Genomic DNA, 25,214 nt, shown 5'->3' on the forward strand with positions numbered 1-25,214 from the left:
GACATACTAGTCCCCCCCAACTACCACATCATTAGACTCGACAGGACCGGCAAGACGGGTGGAGGAATTACTTGCATTTTCAGGAGCAACCTCGCTGTTACTAAAGTCACCTCCCCCTCCCTCACCTCCTGTGAACTCTTTTGCCTCGATATCACCAGCGAGGGCAAACCTGTATGCTCTTTACATGTCATCTACCACCCGCCCGGGGACAACCTCACCTTCACCCAGCAACTCATGGACACGATCTCATCCAACGCCGGTCGGCAGATTACTCAAATCTACTTGGGTGACTTCAATCTCCACTGGAACGATCAGAAAGACGCAGTGGTGAATAGTCTCAAAACTTTCCTTAATGCGCTTGATCTCACCCAAATCTGCAACAGCCCGACACACGACAAAGGCTCGATCCTCGACCTTATCATCGCCAAAGAGGACTCTACCCAACTGGGGGCAATCCAACCCTGTGACTGGTCAGACCACCACATCATCACTTTCTTCATCAACGAAAAAGTTAAACTTAACCCGGCTCAACCCACCAAATCCAAGATCTGGAAAAGGGACATGAAGAATCTTAACCCTAACTCCTTGCCTTCCCACACCTGCAATTTCCTCCTTCCCCCTTCGGGCGCCTCTGATGTTCAATCACTGACCGACCTCTACCTCGACTCTATGACCTCAATAATCAACGAAGCTGCCCCCCTGCAACTGAAGAGAGTCTCCACCAAGAACTCGAACCCTTGGTATGATGGTAGACTCAATGAAGACAGGCGTGCTATGCGAATGGCAGAGCGCATCTGGAGATCTGACCCCTCAGCACCGCACCTTAAAACGCTTAAGAACAAGAGAAATGCTGACTTTAGGAAAATCAAGCGCTCGAAATCTGACTTCTTTAGCCTCCAGCTGGACCAAGCAAAAAACCGACCAAGAAAACTGTTCGAACTAGTCAAAACTCAAACCAAGATGCAACCTCTACAATCAAACAGCACAACAAGCGATATTCCACACTGTGAAGACTTTTCTGCTTTCTTTAAGCTAAAGACCAACAACATAAGAAGTGATCTCCTCAATGATGTAAGCCGATACTCCAGCCCCATCAGCATGACTACCACTCAACCTAAAAACAACGCATCATGGACGTCCTTCGACACCTACTCTGAAGAAACAATTCACAAACTGCTCGGCACCTTGAAGCCCTCTTATCACCTCTCAGACCCCCTACCTGCTAATGCTGTTAAAGACTTCACCCCACTGCTCCTCCCACTCTGGACTAAAATCATTAACAGCTCCCTTCAACAAGGACTCATCCCAGACTCCCTCAAGGTGGGGCAAGTCACGCCGATACTCAAGAAACCTACAGCTGACCCGGCTGACCTAAACAATTACCGCACTATCACCAATATCCCCACCTTGGCCAAACTGCTGGAAAAATGCGTACAACTCCAACTGACAAAACACATTGATCAGTTTGACCTCCTCAACCCTCATCAATCAGGCTTCCGAGCAAAACACAGTACGGAAACGGCTATGACGCACATAATTGATGACGCCCTCCAAATCCTTGATCGCAATGATTCCTGCCTCCTCATCCTTCTTGATCTCTCCTCAGCATTTGATACTGTCAAACATGAGAACCTATTGGAGCTGTTAAATACCAGAATGGGTTTATCTGGGACTGTTCTCAAATGGTTCACTTCCTTCCTACATAACCGGTCTCAGAAGTTCAAGATCAACAACGTGCTGTCCTCATCTGTGCCTGTAACTTTAGGCGTCCCACAAGGATCTTCCCTATCCCCTACATTGTTCAACCTCGTCATGGAACCACTCACCACATTGCTTCAAGCATCTAATGCACACTTCCATATGTACGCTGATAACACTCAACTTTACCTCAAGCTACAATCCCCGGAAGACATCAAACTTCTGAATTCCACACTCAGAAACACCCAATCATGGTTGGCCGATAATCACCTCAAACTAAATGCTCTGAAAACCGAGTTCCTTCTGATCTCACCTCCGGCGAAAATCGCCGACACCCAAATTTGGCTCAATCACCTAACTGCGCTCAATGTCCAACCCACCATCGTGGATTCCGCGAAATCCTTAGGTATCACACTTGACGCCAACCTCAACATGCAGCAGCACATTAGCAAAGCAACTAAAGGAGCTAATTTCCAAATCAACACTTTGAGGAAACTTAAACCCTTCTTCCCAGCTAAGGACTTCCAAACTGCTGTACAAGCCCTAGTCATCCCTCGCATAGACTTCGGAATTGTGGCTCTCAGCGGACTCCCCCTATCAACAACCGCACCCCTAAGAGCCTCCTTGAACGCTGCCGCGAGACTCATCACTGGGTCAAGAAAACACTCGCATATATCCCCTGACTTAAAATCCCTGAACTGGTTGCCTTTTGAAGCCAGAATACAGCTGAAAATTGCCTGTATGACACACTCGGCCGTACACCACAAGTCACCCAACTACCTCACTCAAAAGCTGACTATATCAGGAGGCTCGAGATCCAACAGAAGTACAAAAAATCTCCTCCTGAAACCTCGAAGATTCCGGAAGGAAAAAACATACAAACGCTCCTTCTCAGGAATGGCACCCAGGATCTGGAATGCACTCTCTCCTGAAACCAGGCTTATTTCTTCCTCTGCATTTTTTAAGAAAGAGGTAAAAGCCATCCTTATGGCCAAGTTCACCTGAACTCTATGGTTGTTGGATCAAAGACTTTGCACCGTTTTTGTATTATTGGTTACCTGATTGTTTATTGTTATTATATTTTTTACATGATTGCTATCCTATTTTGCTACTCACTTACTACCGACTACTATATTGTACCCAATAGTTTGTTTAATCACCCTCTTGTTGCCCCGACCCCTTGTTTCTGTAAAGCGCTCTGATATCTGCAAAGATCTTGTTCGCGCTATATAAAACTTTGAATAAATAAATAAATAAATAAAATAACATTGAGTAATTCAGAATGAGTTCAAATGAATGAGACTGAGAATGACAGAGTGGGTCAGAGTAGAATGAGTGTGATTGTGTGAATTAGTGAGGCCAAGTGAGACTGAGTGAGTCCAGAGTGAGACAGTAAACTTAGTGCAAAAAAGTGTGAAGAACCCATCAAGAAAAAGCTCTTTGGAATTCGAGCCAAGGATTATACCCCTCCACTTTCAAAGGTCACTAGCCGCCACTGGAATTACTTGCTGGTTGCACTGCGTGAATTAATTTACAGCCACGCAAAGGTGTCCCAGGTCCATGCGTGACGTGCTGCCACAGGTAACACCCTTTGTCTTTGGATTCTGGGACTTGTAGTCTTGCTTTTTCCATCATAAAATAGAATTACACATGCCTGATTTTAAACAAAAAAACATGGACTGGAGCAGCACATCAAGCATGGACCTATGAAACTTGGCCAAAATATTTTGGAAGTTTTGTAGCATTCTAAAAAGTTCTTTTTTCCTGGTCACCCAGTCAAAGAACTCTCAAAGCTTTGTCTCCCATGATTCTCTCACAGTAAAGACAATTTCCTTGAGGGCCATAATTTAAGAGTTATGTTTTCCTTCTAACGATTTGTTGCCGGATGAAAGAAAAGATGACACGACTTCTGCTGGCAATATAGTATAGAGTTTAATGTAAGGGTATGCGGAAGGTCAGTCACCTCTGTGGAACAGGAATTTGAGCTCCAGCTTACATTAGGCGGCTAGTTCCTTTTATACATTTGTTCAAAGCGTAAGTACGTCACACATTTTACATATTTGATAACACATCTGCTCAAGCACAACACTATATTAAAAGTATTACTTTCTATCAAAACAGCAAATCACGTGCTTAAGGAATGTGATTAATGTGCACGTGTTCGCTAGCTGTGCATGTACACCACCGCTTGTACTACCCGTTGTCCTTGACTTGTCGCTTTGAAATCTAGCAATGCCCTACTCCCTACATGACTACTGCTCTGCAAGGCCTAATCTCCCACCTATTCTGTGCCTCCGTGCTACCTTATCTACATTTTTCTAAATGTCGTATTCGTATATGCAGGCCTGTGACCTATTTCTACTGTGTCTAATTATATTTCCCTATTCTACTGAAGCTCGTCTACTTCCTTTTCTTCCCCTGGGAACTGACTCCATGTTGTGCTGCCTTTCTATTCTGTTATTGCTGACAACTTAGGCCTGTATTTCTCCTTTAATACGTACATTTGTACAAGACTTCATGCTGATGCCTGCATTGGCATGAGTGGACCTTCTTCATTTTCTACGTTCATTATGATTGATTCAGCTGCTCCCCCCCTAATGTCAGAATAAATTGTTTGTAATTGCCAGTTTCCTTCATGCAATTGCTTTTTTGGAGAGGTAATTTTATTGCCTTTTCTCGCATCCTCTTAAGCACTTCCTGTCTTGAGATTCATTCCTTCTGGTCTTCTTGCCTTCTCCATCTCAAGGTGTGCATCACCCACCAGGTCACCCTCTCCTCTCTCCAGCTTGTCCTTTTTCTGTTCAAAGGTGTCCCTATGGTCATCATTACTGAACAACAGTACTGGCATTTGTGTTTTTTCCTGACTATTCTTCTACGTGTTTTCTTTAACCCCTCCCGTGCTCATGACGAGCTCAGCTCATCATGAGGCACGGTCGCGCTGTGCTCATGACGAGTTGAGCTCGTCATGACACGCGCGACACTCACACGCGGGGCTAACTCCCCCGCTGTGCTTAGCATTCTATAGAAACGGGCGTGGTCATGACGAGCTCAGCTCGTCATGAGCACAGCGCCACCGTGCTGTGTGACAAGCTGAGCTCGTCACGAGCACTGCGGCGCTGCGCGCGCCCCTCCTCCCCCCAGCACTGCGGGGGAATTAGCCCTGCAGGGAAGGGGTTAACTCCCTCAGCCTCACAGTCCCACCTTCTAATTGCCAACTTTCTTTAAAACTCGAAAAACAGGGTTTGACTCCATGGCAACTTCTCCTCTCTGTTTTTGGCTCTTTACTGACTGCCTCGCCTGCTTCTCTCTGCTTTAATTGTCCCGCACTGTCCACCTGCTACTGTGAATACTTGTTTCTCTACATAAGTAGCCGATTGGCACATATATTTCTAACCCCTCTCACACATGAATCCGCATACACAGATATATTTGTTTGAGAGTGTCTGTGGTGGATGGTCGACTAGATTTTATGCAGGTTACGAAATTGCGAATTTGTTTGTATCAGTATATGGGGTGGGATGGCTGTTTACTTTGATTCCATTTTCTGCAGTAGTTGGTGCCGATGGCCCTGACACCAGGCTCATAAAGGATGTAAAACTTAAATCCCTAAGCAAATCTGAATTGTGTGGTAATGACTGCGCTCCCGCAATTATCCCCAGATAGATTTTGCCGCTAAAAACCTGACATAATTGATCAGGACCATATGTATGAACACATTTTCCCATAGACACAGAATGGGTAAAACCCTTTGATACATCCGGCCCCGAATGTCCTGGAAATAGACATTACATGCAGTGGTAATGCATACAGTAAATACTGACTCTGAATAATATTTCCCACCAGCTTTAAAAACATGAACTAGAAGGTAGTTCCTGCACAGAGAAACACCCAACACGGTAACAATATTTATCAGATGCTGAAAATACCCCCACATTTTGCACCACTCGTAAAGGAGCCATTGCAGAGGGAAATGCATCTCGCTGTTGCATGCTGGTTATTCACCATTCTCAGCCTGAGAACAGAATCCACGGCGAATGAGAATGAGAAATGGAGAAGGAAGAAAGCACTGGACAACTAAGGCCTAGTTAAATAACTTCCAGAAGGTAAACTTACTGGACAAATCTTACATTGCACCAGAAACGAGCTTTAAGAGCCATGTGGAGTAGCCCACATAGTCGCACGGTACATGAATACGAGAGGATCATGCCACCGACCAATGAGACCGACTGTCTCAGTCCTTGTGGAGTGGGATCTGACATGGGATGGAAGTTGGGCTCAACGCAAATTGTAACAATGACCAATGCGTAAGGTTACCCATCAGTCTCTGCTGGCGTCATTTCCTCCAAAGTCACAAAACGAAGATCCAACAAATGCAGAAGACTGGTTCGGTCCAGAGAAAGCCGAAAGACCCACCTCACATCCATACCGTGTTGCGGAAACATGGGAATGTAAGAAGAATGTCAGGAGTTAGATCTATCTGAAAATATCTATTTGTTGGGGTAGAACTTTGAAGCTGCTTTGGAATGAAGGAAGAGTGAGTCCAGAAAGGACTCTGTCTCTGTAGAACGCTGCTGACCACCGGTGATGGCTGTAAGGTGTAGAGCGCTTGCAACCCACTTATGAACTGGGCTGATGTAGCTACGAAGAAAGAAGTGCTTAGTGTACTAGGAAGCCCTTAGCTCAAAAGGTGTGTGCATCAACCTGGCTGGGAACAAGTTCAGGTTCCAAGAGTCAGTGAGATATTTGACCAGAGGAAACAAATGCTCAAGGCCCATTTCTTATCTCCCGATGGCCCAGTTGGCTATGAAGGACTATCTTGGCATGTTGGGCTAGGCCACAGTGGCCAGAGTGCATGTCTTGCAGGTGTCCACCTGCAGGCCAGTGGCAGGCAGGTGACACCATCCACCGAGAATGTGACTGGGTGGATGTTCTTTGCTATGCCCAGTGACAGACCCTCAGTCACTTGCTCGTGGTCTGAGTTCTAGGGAAGATTTGCAGACAGCCACCAGGATCTTCAAAATCTCTGAATAAATGTAGTGGCACGCAATTGTAGGCGCTTTAGGTACTATGTGCTCAAGCCGAGTAGTTGCAAGCACATGTGTGACACTGCTCTGCCCCCTGTCTTGTAGATGAGAGGTCCTTCCTTTGTGGAGGGGGGGGGGAGGGTGTTTTGTCTTTATGAAGAAGATAGAGCTACGAGAACCAGACTTGGCAATAACATGTCAGGTCTTATAGATATGGAACATTAGCATGTACTTAGAAGCTGGGGGGGAGTGGCCAGCAGCCGATGGCAGTGGACGCAGCCTAGCGAGGCTCCCGTCCCTCCGCCCGGTTATCTGCTGATTAATCCTGCCCAAGACTCGGGATCCCTGCTCCACCTGGGTGGATCCCGAGTACTGTGTCTGCACCTGCTCCGCTGGGACGCCCGGGCCGGTGGGTCTGCTGCAGAGGCGGCGGCGAGCCTGGAGAGGACCGAGCCGACGGCGGCCAAGATGGCGGCTCCCAAGTGATCGGGCGCCTCGAGTCTCTGGAGGCACCCCTGCAGGCGACCACTGACAGAGCGAGCGGCCGGCGGGCCCTGGCTGAGGGTTCTGGCGGTTCCCGAGGGTCGGCCGACCCCCGCCCGAGGACCGAAGTGCGGCGAGGGACGACCAGCGGAGGAGTCCGGAGAGGCCCCGCCCCCCGCCCGGGGCTGCTATAACTCCAGGCCCCGGCTTTGGGGCCTGTGGAGCGGCCGCCGGCGGCCCATCCGGACGAGAGAGAGAGGAGAACCGGTGAGACCTGTGGCGGTGGGACCCGGGGAGAGGAGGGGGGCGAGCCGCCTTGGTGCCAGGCCCTGGAGAGAGACAACGGAGCTCCGCCCCCGCAGAGGACCGAACTAGAGGCCCCGGCTCCGAGGCCTGCCCCATGGATCTTGGCGGCGCCGCCGCCGCTGCGGACAAGACACTTGGACCGAGAGCAGGGGGTCTAGCATAGAGAGAGGACCCTGCCAGGAGCCCTATCGGACCGCCGGGTCTGCTGTGGTGCCACGGGGGAGAGAAGCTTGGCAGCGTACTCGCCCTGCCTGATCCGGGGAGCACCGGGGACCTTGGTCACTCTGTGGGGAGGTCGTCCTCCCCACCACCGGCCCTGAGCTGAGAGGCGCGACCCCCCCCAGATCCCGCACCGAACACTGGGGGGTCGGCCGACGGCTCCCTCCTGCGCTGGCACTGGGAATTCCCCAGTGAAAGACGCAGAGACATTACCTTGGAGGGGACCTACGACACTCCTCCCGGTGGGACCCCTGTGGGAGTGGGCTGCTCACGGTTGCACCCCGTGTCCTACCCGCCGAGGATCGGCCTTCTCTGAGGATCCTGAGCGTCCCCTGCACTAGGGCACTGGCACCGCAACTGGGGACCCGAGGGGCTGCTTTCTCGGCCCGGAGCTGAGCCACGAGGACTGACTCAACACAGGGGTTTTTCCCCCCGCCGTGGATCCCCGGGGGTTCGGCCCGCCGCCACGGGTGCGATATGGGCAAGCCGAAGGGCCCCAAAGGGGATGGGCCCCCTACTACGGACGCATCGGAGGACCCCGTGCAACCTGCGACGGATCTACAGCAAATGCAGGACAGGATCCTGGAAGCCATAGCAGCCACAAAAGACGCCCTGCACCATGATATAGCGCAGGTGTCGGAGGGGTTGGGGCTCCTGCGGGCTGACCACGCGAAGCTATCGGATAGGGTCAAGGAGGCGGAGACCACCCTGAAGGACCTGGCGCCAGCACAGAAGGTGATAGATGGAAAACTAGCAGACGCGCTCGACCGGATTCAAGCGCTTGAGAGGAGAGCAGAGGACGCGGAAAATCGCAGTCGCCGGAACAACGTGCGCCTCGTGGGCCTTCCGGAAAAAACAGAAGGGACGGACATGGTGAGCTATCTACAGGAATGGCTGCAAACTGTGGTGGCCCCGGAGGGGCTATCCCCTTTCTTCACGCTAGAGAGGGCGCACCGGGTGCCGGCGAGACCTCCGAAGCCGGGACTCCCCCCGCGACCTGTGGTCATAAAACTGCTCCACTACAAAGACAGAGACTTGCTATTGCAGCGGGCGAGAGAGAAGGGTCCATTCCAGGTCGACAACAGCAAGGTGACACTATTTCCGGACTACACATTCGAAACCCAAAGACAACGCGCCTCTTTCCTTTCTCTGAAACGGGAGCTCAGAAAGGAAGGCATACAGTACTCACTACTATTCCCGGCCAGACTCCGGGTGCTCGTTGACGAGAACACCCTGTTCTTCCCGACGCCTTCGGAGGCTTGGGGCTGGTGGGACACCTACAAGGCTGGTACGGATGGGGCCCGGTTCCGGGCGGAGGAGGAGCACCAGGGACAATCGCTTCGGCGTTCGAGGCGCCACAGAGGGCGTGGAAGAGGCTTGAAGGGGCCGACGAACTCTCAAACGGTGGGTGAACGGAAGGCGGCGCTGCAAGCGGTGAAAGAAGTATCGGGGGCGGCGATGGCCCATTCGGAGAGGGGAACGGGCTCGGAGGACCAGGGCACGGGCTCGGACACTGCTCTATCTGAACTGGGAGGAGCCAGGGGCCCGAAGATCACGCCACAGACATCGGGGGAAATCGTAGAGGGTTGAACTTCTGGACAAGGTACCGAATGGGACTGAGGGGGGCTTGCTGAGATCATTATTGCCCTAGGAGCAGAAGGTTATGTGACTAAATTGTTTTTTTGGGACTTACTATGTGTGACTGGGCGGGGGGTCAGGGAACAGCGCTTGATAGACCCAGCGGCTTGTTGGCACACCCCGCGGCCCATAAGGCCAACACAGCGCTGACTGTGTATTAGTCACTACGCAAGCACGTTGCTCGATTGTTTGGATGGGAACGATTCCTCTGAGATTGGATCCCGTTCTGGGGGAGGGTGGGCCTGGAGAGGTTGGGGTTGCTCTGGGGTTGACTTGGGGTTGGGCAGTTAGGGGCTACTTGGGGAAGAGTGGGGGGGGGGGTCGAGTCAGTGATCAGGATGCTGCACACCAGTAATTCTCCTTTTCTCCTTCGGGACAATGGCTAATGTGGGATTGTTGAAATGTGTATCATGGAATGTACGGGGTTTGCACACTATGGCGAAAAGACACAAGATCCATTCATACCTGGTTCGTAGAGGGGTGCATATAGCATTTCTGCAAGAGACCCACTTGACCAAAAAGGAGGGGGTGGCGCTCCAGCGCAGGTGGAGAGGCCATTTGTTTTACACTGTGTACTCTGCGTTTGCTAGGGGGGTGCTCATTTGGATTAAGGCGGGAATCCCACTTCAGGTGACTAGGCACACGGTGGATCCCAATGGGAGGTATGTGGCTGTTGAGGGACTGCTGAGAGGACGACACATAGTGCTCTGTAGCGTTTACGCACCGTATACGGAACAAGCGACTTTCTTTACAGGTCTCTCCGGGGGGCTTGCCAGCTATCTTACTGGGCCAGTGCTGATGGGAGGGGACTACAATACTGTGGAAGATGTTACACTAGATAGATCACACCCACCGCTCCGCACCTCCCCTGTACACCGGTTAGCGAGATGCAGGACTGACTGGCAGAAAACATGGGCCCTGACGGACTGTTGGCGCTCACAGCACCCCATTGAGCGCGATTATTCATTCTACTCCAGTATACATGACCTACACTTGCGACTAGATTCTTTCCTATGCTCCCCCCTGGTGCTTGCCGCGGTGACCCGAACGGAATACCTGACACGCACATTGTCTGACCACAACCCGCTTCTCCTGACACTGGACTGGGTCACTGAACCCCCCAAGGTTCCGACATGGCAGTTACGACCCGACACGCTAGATGATCCACCATTCAGGGCTGAACTCGAGGAGCGGATTACCCGGTATTTTGCGGAAAATGAGGGTACGGCTTCCTCCAGGGCGGTAGAGTGGGATGCCTTTAAGATAGTGGTGAGGGGACACTGCATCGGGAAATATGCGGGAGTACGCAAGACATTAATAGATGACTTAGACAAGGCTGAGCGTATTCTTCGAGAGGTTGAACTAGATCGACCGAATCGTCCTGAGCTACAGGAGACAATGAGTGGAGCACGGGAAGCGGTAGCGGTGGAGATGGAACGCCTCCGTAGTTTCGACCATAAGGTATACCTAACGAGGGCCCTAGCTGAAGGGGACAAGACAGGGACACTCCTTGCTTGGCTGGCAAACCCCAATAGGCGCAGCCAACCGGTCTTGGCCTTACGGGACAGTGGGTACCACACCCTTACCACACAATCGGACATACTGGGCTGTTTTAGGGCGTACTATGAGAAATTATACGGAGCGGAGCCGAGTGATCGCGCTGCAGAGTTGGAGGTTTTCCTGAGCGACCTGCAGCTACCGCGCCTAGAGCGGGAACAAGCGGATGCTCTGGGGGGCCCAATTGCCCTGTCTGAAATACGGGGAGCGGTGAAACGAATGGCGCGCAATAAAACGCCAGGGATCGACGGATTACCCGTAGAGTTCTACGGGAGATACTTAGATCAACTAGCTCCGAGACTCCAGACGGTATATAATGAGGCCAAGGAAGCAGGCAGACTCCCCCGGTCGATGAGCGAAGCCATAATGATCCCCTTGTTGAAGCCTCGTAGGGAGAGCACAGACCCGGCGTCCTACAGACCGCTGTCAATGCTTACAACAGACTACAAAATACTGAGCACGGTGCTGGCCACCAGGCTCTTAACTCATATGCAGGAGCTGGTCCATAAAGACCAATCTGGCTTTATTCCCACGAGGAACACAACACACAACATTTGCAGGTTACTGCGATTAGTGGACGCTCCGCCGCCTGAGGCGCGGTCCCCGGTGGTGTTGGCGGTCGACATTGAAAAGGCCTTTGATAGCCTTGAATGGCACTACCTGTATACGGTGATGCACAACTTCGGCCTAGGGGAGGGATACATACAGTGGACAAGGGTACTCTACGCCTCGGCGAGAGCGAGAGTGAGAGTGGGATCGATGGTATCAGACCAATACGAGATACACCGAGGTACCAGACAAGGATGTGCGTTGTCCCCGCTGCTGTTTGCGCTCGCGATGGAACCGCTTGCGGCTCAGGCTCGGAAGGGGGCTTATTACGCCGGGCTGGCGCAGGGGGGGGAACTCCATTATATCTCCCTATACGCGGACGACCTCCTCCTCTTTCTAGACAACACCGAAGAGGCAGTAGCGGGCGCTGAGAGTCTGCTGGAGCACTTTGGTAATATGTCAGGGCTGCGGGTGAACTGGCCGAAAACCTGCCTCTTCCCGCTGCGGAGGGAGGAGACGTGCCCCTCACTCCGCCAGACACTGCGATGGGAACCTCAATGCCTGGGCTACCTCGGAGTGCACATTTACCACGACCCGAAAGACCTTCTGGACGGTAACGTGGGCCGCTGTATCCGCTCACTGAAGAGTTGTATGTCCTTCTGGGCCACCTTGCCACTCTCAACGGCAGGCTGTGTTGCTCTCCTGAAGATGGTCGCTCTGCCGCGTCTCCTATATTTTTTCCGATCCCTCCCGGTATGGATCCCCGGCACGATTTTTAAACAACTGAAATCAGCGATGGTGTCCTTCTTATGGGGTGCTGGCAGACGTAGAGTGGCTCTGACGATGCTAACCCGCCCAAAGGACGAGGGGGGCCTCGCGGTCCCGGACTTTGAGCTCTATTATTTAGCGGCTCAGTTACAATTCTTCACGCAGGAGGTCGCAAGGGTGTATCGCGGCCCGGAACAGGGGAGAGAGTTCCGCACACCCCGTTATGTCCTTGCATACATCACTCTTCAGCAGAAACTGCTTCTGCGAGAGCTCTCCCTGGAGGAGCGGACCCTTCGCCAATGCTGGAACAGATCGCAGAGGCGGACCGGTACTGGGCACCCGTATGCTCCGGAAATTCCTCTGGGCATGGTGACGGCGCTCCCGCATGGCGGCGATTGGTCGAGACTACACCTGTGGGAAGAGGCGGGGCTGCAGATGATAGGTGACCTCTATGAGGATGGGGAACTATCCCCATACCAGACGCTGCAAGAACGATATGACCTCCCGAGGGGGGACTACCTACTGCATGCAGCAGTGGTGAGAGCCATACAGGCACATTGGGGTGAGGGACTGATAGAACCTACTACATCACTAGCGTGCCAGTATACCATGATGGCGGCGGGAAAGGTTAAAGCTGTTACGTGCCTTTATCGCAGAATGCATGCGGACGCCCTACATCCACTCACGACACTTAAAACTAAGTGGGAAGCTGACCTCCAATTAGAGATCCCAGACACTACATGGGCACAATTAGTACGGCGAGTCAAGAAAGGCACTAGGAATGCGCGCTTCCAATTGATTCACCTATTTATACTCCATCGTGCGTACCTCACACCATGCAAGATCGGAGAGTATTTTCATGTAACGGATGCAGCGTGTCCCAGATGTACTCTTGTAGGGGCTGACCTGGTCCACATGTTACGGAGCTGTCCGGGGTTGCAGGTATATTGGACGGGAATTGAGGAGACCCTGAACACAGTCACTGACAGACAGTTACAATATAATAGCGCAGTGTCCATCTTACATTGGTTCCCCCACACAAAGAAGAATAAGCTGACTAGTAAATTTATAGATATGGGACTATTGATAGCCAAAAGGGAGCTGACCAGAGGGTGGAAATCGAAAGTGGCACCGACACATAGACGATGGGTGAATGAATTCCTGAAATGGGCGACTGCGGAGGGCACGTTACTTTACCAGCTGGCCCGCCGTAGCTCAAATGACAAGGCGCAGGAAGTTGCAATGCTATGGGAAACGCTAGTACAGGCGCTGAGAGGTGGTCTGGCAGAGGAGGAGGAGGGGGAGGAGACACTGGACGAGACGCCCCGACCGGGATTAGACACGCCGATGGCTAATTCACCAGATGCACACAGACAATAAGAAGCATTGACTCTGTTTTTCCTTTTCCCACACTATGGGTACCACGATTGCACCGATCACTGACGCAGACACAGGGAGGGACGGTTGGGGGGAGGGGAGGGATCTATGATCAGGGTTTCTAGGGTGGGCTACATACATCACGATCAACCCAATAGGGTGGTGACACACTATATACATAAAAGCAGAGTAAGGAGTTCCTGTTGAGCTTACAATAAGATCGTTCTCGATCCACACAGTGATCAGTATGGAGAAATGACGCCGCCCTGCCTCCGGGATGTGGGCTGAAAGGCTGTGTATCATGGAACTGGGAAACGACTATGACAGATTGCCACTGAACTGTATGGTGCTCACTGTATAATTCAATGTTTTACCTATCCCTGCAATAAAAACAGTTTTACAAAAAAAATGTACTTAGAAGCTGGGGTCTCCCTGTTTAAAGCATTAGTGAGGACACAAAGTCCCTGGGGACATGGGGCGGGGGAGGGTGGAGCAGTCAAGCTTCAACGGGAGACTTGAAGCTGAATTGAGAACAATAAATATATTCAACCAGTTAACTTTGCAGAAGTAACAGGATCCAGAGGAGACAATGGGAGCAGGAAAACCAACAAACAAAATCAGTATAGGCCCTGTTCCTCACGGAAACAGTCCAACCTCAACTGTCAAGCCAGGTCCTCCGTGGACCGTAAACAAGCATCCCAAGCAGGCCCGGCTCCAGGAATTTTTATTTGGGTGGGCCAAGGGTGCATTTGGGTGGGCCACTGTGGGCTCAATTTGTCGCATATATTTCTAGGCAGACCTGCTTCAGGGACCTCCCTTATTTCTTCCTAGTCTTACAAGGCTCAGTAAATCGCACTCTTTTCCAAATCTCTTTCTAAATATTATTACTCTCAAAAGTGTTTTTTCCATGTAATGTTTATTTGATGGAAAGAGGAGGTTTCTGAGGTGGGAGTATCAGGCAAGTGACACTTCACTGGCTTCCTCTGTGGGAGCCTTCAGGGGGAATCTCTCTTCATACCTTCCTCCACCTGACCCTGGACTCTGCAACACACTCCCTTACAGGCTTGATTATACCCACTCCTCGCCAATGCACCTTATCTCACAGCTGACCTTGAACCCCAGCCCCATATCAGGCACCATCGGGCTCCACTTTCATTTTTCCCGGTAAAAACATTATTAAAATCACCTTCAAACTTAAAACTTTGACTATAGCAGTAAATATAATTAGCACGCACTTTAAAGTATGTTCCACAGTAGCCCGTATGACCCGACTGCTAATTAAATAAACAAAAACAGAAAGGCCATGACAGGTCTGGTTTCAGCACTGATGCGAAAGTCTTTTTTGGCGCCCCACCGCTGACCTCTTTCTCCGTAAATACCTTTACTACCACCATCCAACAGTGCCCCTCATCCCTCCATGCCCCCCCTATTGACCTCCTCATCGGATTCCCTCACTGCCACGCCACGTGCCACAAGTGCCCCTCATCTCCCCATAACCCCTCCCCTTATGAACCCCTCCTCAGATTACCTCATTTCCACCATCCACCAGTGCCCCATATCTCTCTGTAGCCCCTCCCCCTCGTGATCTCCTCTTCAGACTCCCTCACTACCACCCTCCAACAGTGCCCCTCATCTCTCCCTAGCTCCCCCCTCCACCCCATGACCTCTTCCTCCGATTCCCTCACTGCCACCCTCCACCAGTGCACCTCATCGCTCCATAGCCCCTCCCACTACCTCGTCCTCGGATTCCCTCACTGCCACCCTCCACCAGCACCCCTCATCTCTCCGTAGCCCCCCGTGGACCTCCTCCTCTGATTCCCTCACTGCTACCCTCCTCCAGTGCCCTCATCTCTACGTAGCCCCTCTCTCATATGCATTTCATTTGTTGTATAGCGCTACTCATATCAGTGTAGTGTGTCAGTACTTTACACCACGCACACACTTACAGAGACAATGAATCATAGAAGTATGTAAATCAGTCTGAAGGGAATGTCACATTAGCCAATGAGGATTACAAGGTGTAGGAATCACGTCATCCATACTGGTGGGCAGGATATTTTAAAAGGCTTTGGTCCGGGGAAACACAACCTTAGGATTTAAAAAGTATTCCATGGGGGTCAGCTTTAATGATAAATATATATATCTGCCCAAACATACTCATTTTAGCAACATTAGAATAATGAAAGTCTGAGGAAGTTATAACTATATCACAAAACAAAAAAAGCGAAGTTCTAACTATACCATTCATGTTTGTTTGCAGCTCTTTGGTGACAATTCATTGGTCACTGCCCTATGTTAGGATTGTAACTTCTGAACTGCAAGTAACACAAGGATCTCTGTGCCACTGGATTCAAGCTAGCCTGGCTGATGAGGACTGTTACCCCGAAACAGGTCCCAGGATGCTTCTTTCTGGTCCATGGAGGACCTGGCACGGCAGTTCGGGCTGGACTGTTCCTATGGGGCACAGGGTCAAGACTGATTTGCATATGGCTGGGTCTGAACTGGGTGGTGTGGTGGATTTAACTCAGATCTTTGTGACTGGGGGTGAATGTTTACATTTTTCAGCATTCCCTTCATCATTTGTTACTTTTGCTTTTAAATGTACAGCAACCGCATGCAACCCTCTGCTTTGTCACTCAAGCACTGGTAACAGGCACATTAGGGGCAGCTGCAGTGCAGATGTCACTCAAACACTGGTAAGAGCACTAAGAGGCACATTAGGGGCAGCTGCAGTGCAGATGTCACTCAAACACTGGTAAGAGCACTAAGAGGCACATTAGGGGCAGCTGCAGTGCAGATGTCACTCAAGCACTGGTAACAGGCACATTAGGGGCAGCTGCAGTGCAGATGTCACTCAAACACTGGTAAGAGCACTAAGAGGCACATTAGGGGCAGCTGCAGTGCAGATGTCACTCAAACACTGGTAAGAGCACTAAGAGGCACATTAGGGACAGCTGCAGTGCAGACGGCACTCAAGCACTGGTAACAGGCACATTAGGGGCAGCTGCAGTGCAGATGTCACTCAAACACTGGTAAGAGCACTAAGAGGCACATTAGGGACAGCTGCAGTGCAGATGTCACTCAAACACTGGTAAGAGCACTAAGAGGCACATTAGGGGCAGCTGCAGTGCAGATGTCACTCAAACACTGGTAAGAGCACTAAGAGGCACATTAGGGGCAGCTGCAGTGCAGATGTCACTCAAACACTGGTAAGAGCACTAAGAGGCACATTAGGGACAGCTGCAGTGCAGACGGCACTCAAGCACTGGTAACAGGCACATTAGGGGCAGCTGCAGTGCAGATGTCACTCAAACACTGGTAAGAGCACTAAGAGGCACATTAGGGACAGCTGCAGTGCAGATGTCACTCAAACACTGGTAAGAGCACTAAGAGGCACATTAGGGGCAGCTGCAGTGCAGATGTCACTCAAACACTGGTAAGAGCACTAAGAGGCACATTAGGGGCAGCTGCAGTGCAGATGTCACTCAAACACTGGTAAGAGCACTAAGAGGCACATTAGGGGCAGCTGCAGTGCAGATGTCACTCAAACACTGGTAAGAGCACTAAGAGGCACATTAGGGGCAGCTGCAGTGCAGATGTCACTCAAGCACTGGTAACAGGCACATTAGGGGCAGCTGCAGTGCAGATGTCACTCAAACACTGGTAAGAGCACTAAGAGGCACATTAGGGGCAGCTGCAGTGCAGATGTCACTCAAACACTGGTAAGAGCACTAAGAGGCACATTAGGGACAGCTGCAGTGCAGACGGCACTCAAGCACTGGTAACAGGCACATTAGGGGCAGCTGCAGTGCAGATGTCACTCAAACACTGGTAAGAGCACTAAGAGGCACATTAGGGACAGCTGCAGTGCAGATGTCACTCAAACACTGGTAAGAGCACTAAGAGGCACATTAGGGGCAGCTGCAGTGCAGATGTCACTCAAACACTGGTAAGAGCACTAAGAGGCACATTAGGGGCAGCTGCAGTGCAGATGTCACTCAAACACTGGTAAGAGCACTAAGAGGCACATTAGGGACAGCTGCAGTGCAGACGGCACTCAAGCACTGGTAACAGGCACATTAGGGGCAGCTGCAGTGCAGATGTCACTCAAACACTGGTAAGAGCACTAAGAGGCACATTAGGGACAGCTGCAGTGCAGATGTCACTCAAACACTGGTAAGAGCACTAAGAGGCACATTAGGGGCAGCTGCAGTGCAGATGTCACTCAAACACTGGTAAGAGCACTAAGAGGCACATTAGGGGCAGCTGCAGTGCAGATGTCACTCAAACACTGGTAAGAGCACTAAGAGGCACATTAGGGGCAGCTGCAGTGCAGATGTCACTCAAACACTGGTAAGAGCACTAAGAGGCACATTAGGGACAGCTGCAGTGCAGACGGCACTCAAGCACTGGTAACAGGCACATTAGGGACAGCTGCAGTGCAGATGTCACTCAAACACTGGTAAGAGCACTAAGAGGCACATTAGGGGCAGCTGCAGTGCAGATGTCACTCAAACACTGGTAAGAGCACTAAGAGGCACATTAGGGGCAGCTGCAGTGCAGATGTCACTCAAACACTGGTAAGAGCACTAAGAGGCACATTAGGGACAGCTGCAGTGCAGATGTCACTCAAACACTGGTAAGAGCACTAAGAGGCACATTAGGGGCAGCTGCAGTGCAGATGTCACTCAAACACTGGTAAGAGCACTAAGAGGCACATTAGGGGCAGCTGCAGTGCAGATGTCACTCAAACACTGGTAAGAGCACTAAGAGGCACATTAGGGACAGCTGCAGTGCAGACGGCACTCAAGCACTGGTAACAGGCACATTAGGGGCAGCTGCAGTGCAGATGTCACTCAAACACTGGTAAGAGCACTAAGAGGCACATTAGGGACAGCTGCAGTGCAGATGTCACTCAAACACTGGTAAGAGCACTAAGAGGCACATTAGGGGCAGCTGCAGTGCAGATGTCACTCAAACACTGGTAAGAGCACTAAGAGGCACATTAGGGGCAGCTGCAGTGCAGATGTCACTCAAACACTGGTAAGAGCACTAAGAGGCACATTAGGGGCAGCTGCAGTGCAGATGTCACTCAAACACTGGTAAGAGCACTAAGAGGCACATTAGGGGCAGCTGCAGTGCAGATGTCACTCAAACACTGGTAAGAGCACTAAGAGGCACATTAGGGACAGCTGCAGTGCAGACGGCACTCAAGCACTGGTAACAGGCACATTAGGGGCAGCTGCAGTACAGACATCGGGGAAGCACTGATAACAATGGGGGAGCCGCTACTGCTTCCTCTCCCAAGCCTCCTTAGGTCTGAAGGCCGAACTTGGAACCGTCGGAAGAATGGTCCATCATAGTGTTATACAGCATAATACAGTTGCGGCAGCCCCGTAGATTAATGTACCAGTTGTGAAACCTGAAGGGGCGGACATAATGACTAGAATTAAGTCAGGGAATAATAACATTTGTTATCAACACTTCTAAACTTTGTACGGCACATCTACACAATCGGGATAGCTTTTCATCGAAAGTACTCCACATTGTTCATAAACCATACTAATACTCATCAACATGAAATTACACATTTGGAATGACCCACTATTACTTAATATAAGGCTGGTTCCACTGAACAATGTTTTGGTTTCACAGATCTTACCAACCATGCCTCAACTGCATACATTTAACTACTGTATGGACATCTATTCATTGAAACCTGATTTATTTTCTATTATTTAGGAACCACGCTCTACGTGCAGTGAGAGCTGCCAACCTGGTTATAGAAAGGTTATCCGGCCTGGAGCTGCCATCTGCTGCTATGACTGTGTACTATGCTCCCACGGCGAGATTTCCAATAAAAGCGGTAAGAGTTGTGTACATCGTTTGCTAAAACCTAGATTGAAAGCTGGTCTAGTGCGAGCAATTCCTAAAGTGTGATTGGATGGAGTATCATCTTGGGGAGGGATGTATGGAATGGAATGGAATGAGGATTTGTAAAGCGCGATGCCTACCCAGGGGCGTCCCAGCGCTGTAGAAAAGAATGAGTTGAGCCGGAGAGGCTGGAATAAGAGAAGCTGAGTGAAGAATTAAATTGAAATTTTGCTGAAGAGCCAAGTTTTTAACAGTTTACGGAAAGTGAGAAGGTTCACAACGCATACCATTACAACAAAACTTTTACAACGCAGGATCCATTACAACGCATGCCGTTACAACGCATGCTATTACAACGTAGGTGCTATTACAATGCATGCCATTACAACGTAAGTATGGGCAATTATTTTTTTATTTTTCTTAATGGGAATGTAATAGTAGTGTAAATGTTGGATAGTGTAGGGATTTAAATTGCTATTCTAACTCCAGGGGCATGTAATAGTAGGGTAAGTGTTGGATAGTGTAGGGGTTAACATTACTGTTCTACCTCCAGGTGGGCGTAATAGTAGAGTGAGTGTTGGATAGTGTAGGGGTTAAAATTACTATTCTAACTCCAAGGGGGTGTAATAGTAGGGTAAGTGTTGGATAGTGATGTGTTAAAATTACTATTCTAACTCCAGGGGGATGTAATACTAGGGTAAGTGTTGGATAGTGTAGGGGTTTAATTAAAATAAATTATGTTAACATTAAATCAAATTAAATTAATATATATTAAATTAAATTAAAATTTAATTTAATTAAATTATAATATTTTTTGTAAGTGAATTAAATTAAAAGTAAATTGATATTAATTCAATTAAATACGTACCCATACATACGTTGTAATGGCATGCGTTGTAATAGCATCTGCGTTGTAATGGCATGCGTTGTAATAGCATGCACTGTAATGGATTTTGCGTTGTAAAAGTTTTGTTGTAATGGTAGTGCGTTCTTGTGCCCGCGTTGTGATGTATGTTTCCCCTTGGGGAGATACATTAGAAGCTCTGGCATTAGGGTCAAGAGACTGCCAGGGTTGCACAGGGTTAGTCCCACTGCTTGGCTACTGGAGATGAGACCCTTTATTCCCCTGTACAATTAAATAATTTAGGTAAAGGGTTTGGTCAAATCTACTCCACAATGTCTGGATCCATGACAGATTTTTTGTGTTAGCCCCCGGCATCCAGAAAACCCACCATAGATCTGGCCATCACTGGTACCCGGCCATCATTGATCAACTCTGGACGCTCTTGGTCTAGGTCAAGAGATAGCGGACACCCGAGAGTAAGCCGGCTTCACCTGCATGTGGTTTGTGGGCAGGAAAGGGGGGTTGTCCTTGGTAGTTCTTGACAACATATGTTAGTGAGGCTGGTGGGTCACAGAACTGCACAGGACAACTGGGTTCTAAGGGAAGCTGAGGATGTTCTCCTCGTTGGAAGTGAGAATGTGATAAAATGTGGAGAAAGACACAAACCCAGGCGGTCTCCTAGTGATAATGCAAAGTGGACAGATATGGTAAACAGGACTGAAAACAGCAAACAAAATGACCACAATAGTTTTAATGCAACCTCGATCAAAGGTTGGAAACACAGATGCCCTAGAAGGGTCTATAGTGGAATTGTGCAGACTGTAGCAGCACAAAGAGAAGTGTTGATGTTCTTAAATACATATATTGAATATATCCCTGGACCAACTCTGAGAGGTAGGCTTCCTCTTAGAAAGGACTTTGCAACTCCTGTAATCCAATCTGAAGCAGACGCCAAAAGTGCTCACACGTCTACATGAGATCCATGAAACCAGGGACCACTAACACAGACTCACCTTTAGAGGATAGAGGGGCTGAAAATGAGAACTTCAGTGTCTGGAGAAGTAGTGTTTCCGGGGTTGACCCAAACTCCTTGCAACGTGACGCCCTGTCAGGAACTTCCCACAGCCTCTTTTACTGATGCAGTATGTTATTTCACTGCTTTTCTACTCAGCCTTAGGAGGTCCTGTCATTTTAGAAAAACAAAATGGAACAAAACAAAACCAGGTAAAGCCTAAGAGTAAGAGAACTTCCAGAGACCTTTGTAATTTTATTTTAAGTAGTTATTTATTAAAAATGTAAAAGACAAAATACAAGATCTGAAGAAAACATCCTTTATCAACCTTTATCAACCAGTTGAACTCTTCGTCGTTAAGATGGTGGGTGTCGCATCTGATTCGTGTCTGCTTAAGGGTTTATCCCAGCCCCCACACTGACAAAATAATTTGCTTAAATACTTGCCTATGGTGTAACCAAAATTATAAAACAGTCCCTAGATACTGGAGTAGTCCAACCACCATTGACAAATTCTTATAGAAAGCTCATGTGGAGAGTTGAGAGCGCCTCAATGGACAGAGGATAGGAGCGATGCCTTCCCAGTGATGTCTTAGCTGAGGACCTGCATGCACCTGGACTCACTGAGACAAGTCACAGAAACTCTCAGGTGCTGAAACCTCCACTATCTCCAGACCAGGAGGTTGGTATGAGGTGGAGAGAACTTCTGAATCGATGAAACCTTGTTGGTGTTCTTGTGACATCAGACAAGGAAATGCAGTCTTTGGTCTCAACATGGATGTATCAGTAGAATCAGTAGTGTACATCGAAAGATGCAGTAAAGCGTACATGAACAAAAGAGTTCGACATCCATTTGCATAGGATTCCGCTGGAACAAAGGGCAGAACAGAAGGGTCCAGGCACCAGCTAGAGGCGATCACTTGGTTGTGCCACTACGATCAAGGGCTACATGGATTATGCACAAAATATATTTTAAGAGGTTTTGGATTACAAAGCTAAGGTGATTTTATTGAGCAACGGTTCATGAATAACAGAGGGAAAGGGGTGCTTTAACACATGGTGGTGGAATCCAAAACTGGGCATAGTGGCCAAATTGGTGCAGTGATAGAACTGAAACTAATAATAACTACTAATATTAATCGAAAGATGATGCATCGCGAACACTTTACTACATTGACCAGAGTCCTTAGGGGCGACACCGCTGGTGTGTGAGTAGTGTGCGACCCCACCCCCATTTGTAACTTTAAAGCTCCCGTGAGCAGTGGGCTGACGAGCCTGGGATCCCGCACCTACGCGCCTGAGTGGTACTATACCTGGCAGATATTGGCAGCCATCTGCAACCCCAGTACACGGCCTATCCCTGCTGACGAGGGGTGATACCCCTAAACACGTGTCCAGGGATGGCGAAGACAGCGAAGATAGCAGAAGATCGAAAGATGATGCATCGCGAACACTTTACTACATTGACCAGAGTCCTTAGGGGTGACACCGCTGGTGTGTGAGTAGTGTGCGACCCCACCCCCATTTGTAACTTTAAAGCTCCCGTGAGCAGTGGGCTGACGAGCCTGGGATCCCGCACCTACGCGCCTGAGTGGTACTATACCTGGCAGATATTGACAGCCATCGGCAACCCCAGTACACGGCCTATCCCTGCTGACGAGGGGTGATACCCCGAAACACGTGTCATGGGATGGCGAAGACAGCGAAGATAGCAGAAGATCGAAAGATGATGCATCGCGAACACTTTACTACATTGACCAGAGTCCTTAGGGGTGACACCGCCGGTGTGTGAGTAGTGTGCGACCCCACCCCCATTTGTAACTTTAAAGCTCCCGTGAGCAGTGGGCTGACGAGCCTGGGATCCCGCACCTACGCGCCTGAGTGGTACTATACCTGGCAGATATTGGCAGCCATCGGCAACCCCAGTACACGGCCTATCCCTGCTGACGAGGGGTGATACCCCGAAACACGTGTCCAGGGATGGCGAAGACAGCGAAGATAGCAGAAGATCGAAAGATGATGCATCGCGAACACTTTACTACATTGACCAGAGTCCTTAGGGGCGACACCGCCGGTGTGTGAGTAGTGTGCGACCCCACCCCCATTTGTAACTTTAAAGCTCCCGTGAGCAGTGGGCTGACGAACCTGGGATCCCGCACCTACGCGCCTGAGTGGTACTATACCTGGCAGATATTGGCAGCCATCGGCAACCCCAGTACACGGCCTATCCCTGCTGACGAGGGGTGATACCCCGAAACACGTGTCCAGGGATGGCGAAGACAGCGAAGATAGCAGAAGATCGAAAGATGATGCATCGCGAACACTTTACTACATTGACCAGAGTCCTTAGGGGCGACACCGCCGGTGTGTGAGTAGTGTGCGACCCCACCCCCATTTGTAACTACTTATATTAGATTTGTAAATGCAAATCGTACTTTCTATCCCTAATGTACCCCGCACGGGGTCCTATTGTGAGCATTTGTAAATGTAAACTGTACATACATGTTCCTTTCATCCCCCATGTATCCAGCACCCCGCCCTCTCCTAATCGACTGTATAGTCCTTTGTTTCCAAGCCTTTTGTACATTTCCTTGATTCCTGTAAAGCGCCCTGATACCCTAACGGGTCAAGTTCGCGCTCTATAAAACACAAAATAAATAAATAATATAAGGCTCCTTGCCTACCACCTTCGAGTGAAGCTATGCTAGGGAGCTTTGGCCACTAGTCTGAGATGGCAGGAGCTAGATAGGGTGGAAACGTGTTTGGCATATGAACTAGATACTTACTCACGGCTTTACAAAGACCTGTTAGATGACACCATCCCTGCCGGTCAGCGTCCACATGTTGTACATGGCCGGTGTCATTACTATTCTTTGTGCATGGTACTCATTTCAGAAACCTTGGAAGATATTGGGAGGTCTTGTCCAGATTCAACCGTCCGATAGCAAGACTGTAGACATTTTTGTAGAGCCGGCCTGTTAAGATATTATTGAAATGAGGCATGCTAAAAATGATCACTGTTCTAAGAATAATTGATTGAATTTTAAATGTGAATCTGTTGTCAAACAAATTTACTATCAATATTAATGCAATACACGTACATTTTTGATAATTGTGAAAGTTTTAAGGTTTGGTGGCACCTGTATCATGTTCATGACCTGGGAACCTCTTTAACCCGTTGGCTGCTTCCGCTTTTTTGCGGCAGTGCGGCCGTTTTAAAAAACGGGCGCGGGCGCGTTGGCCATTGGCCGACGGCAGGACCAGCGAGGTAGTGCTGCCGTCGGCCAATGGCCGACGGCAGCAGCCAACAGGTTAAAACTAATAGAATCCATGATAAACATAAACAAAGACATCCAAAAGGTAATCTCTCACATTTTGGAAAGAGCGAACCTCCTTACTTACAGGATTTCAGAGCATGTGATGAATTACATAGAGATATACAAAAACCCTCAATGATATGGTGAGCAAAAACATGAAGAAAACATCCAATTTAATGTAGAGGTAACACAGTGCATTTTCAACCATACAAGCAGGATATTCGGGGCCATATTATCAAGAAAGGGCAATACATCATCGCCGCTTTTATCGGAAACTGCCGCTAAAGCGGCGATAATGGGCTTGATAATATGCCCTTGTGAATTCCCATAGAAGCCCAGGTTCTGGTGTTAACCTGGGCTTCTATGGGAATTCACAAGGGCATATTATCTAGCCCATTATCGCCACTTTAGCGGCAGTTCCCTGCCGATAAAAGCGGCGATAATGTATCACCTTTTCTTGATAATATGGCCCTGAGTTCCCTGACTCTATTCTGGGGGAATTTATCCCACAATCAAGGCCCAAGTAAACATTTATTATATGCAAATTTT

General features: G+C 49.5%; 1 protein-coding gene across 1 annotated transcript in view; it reads left to right on the forward strand.

The window, feature by feature from the left end:
• LOC144762974 (vomeronasal type-2 receptor 26-like) overlaps nt 1-25,214 on the forward strand; it is a 200,244-nt gene that overhangs the window by 172,749 nt on the left and 2,281 nt on the right. The window contains exon 7 of the mRNA XM_078648289.1: nt 19,362-19,485. Within this exon, the coding sequence (XP_078504415.1) occupies nt 19,362-19,485 (124 nt within the window). The remainder of the gene's footprint in view (nt 1-19,361; nt 19,486-25,214) is intronic.

Source organism: Lissotriton helveticus, chromosome 6, assembly GCF_964261635.1.
Source record: "Lissotriton helveticus chromosome 6, aLisHel1.1, whole genome shotgun sequence".
Taxonomy (NCBI): Eukaryota; Metazoa; Chordata; class Amphibia; order Caudata; family Salamandridae; genus Lissotriton; species Lissotriton helveticus.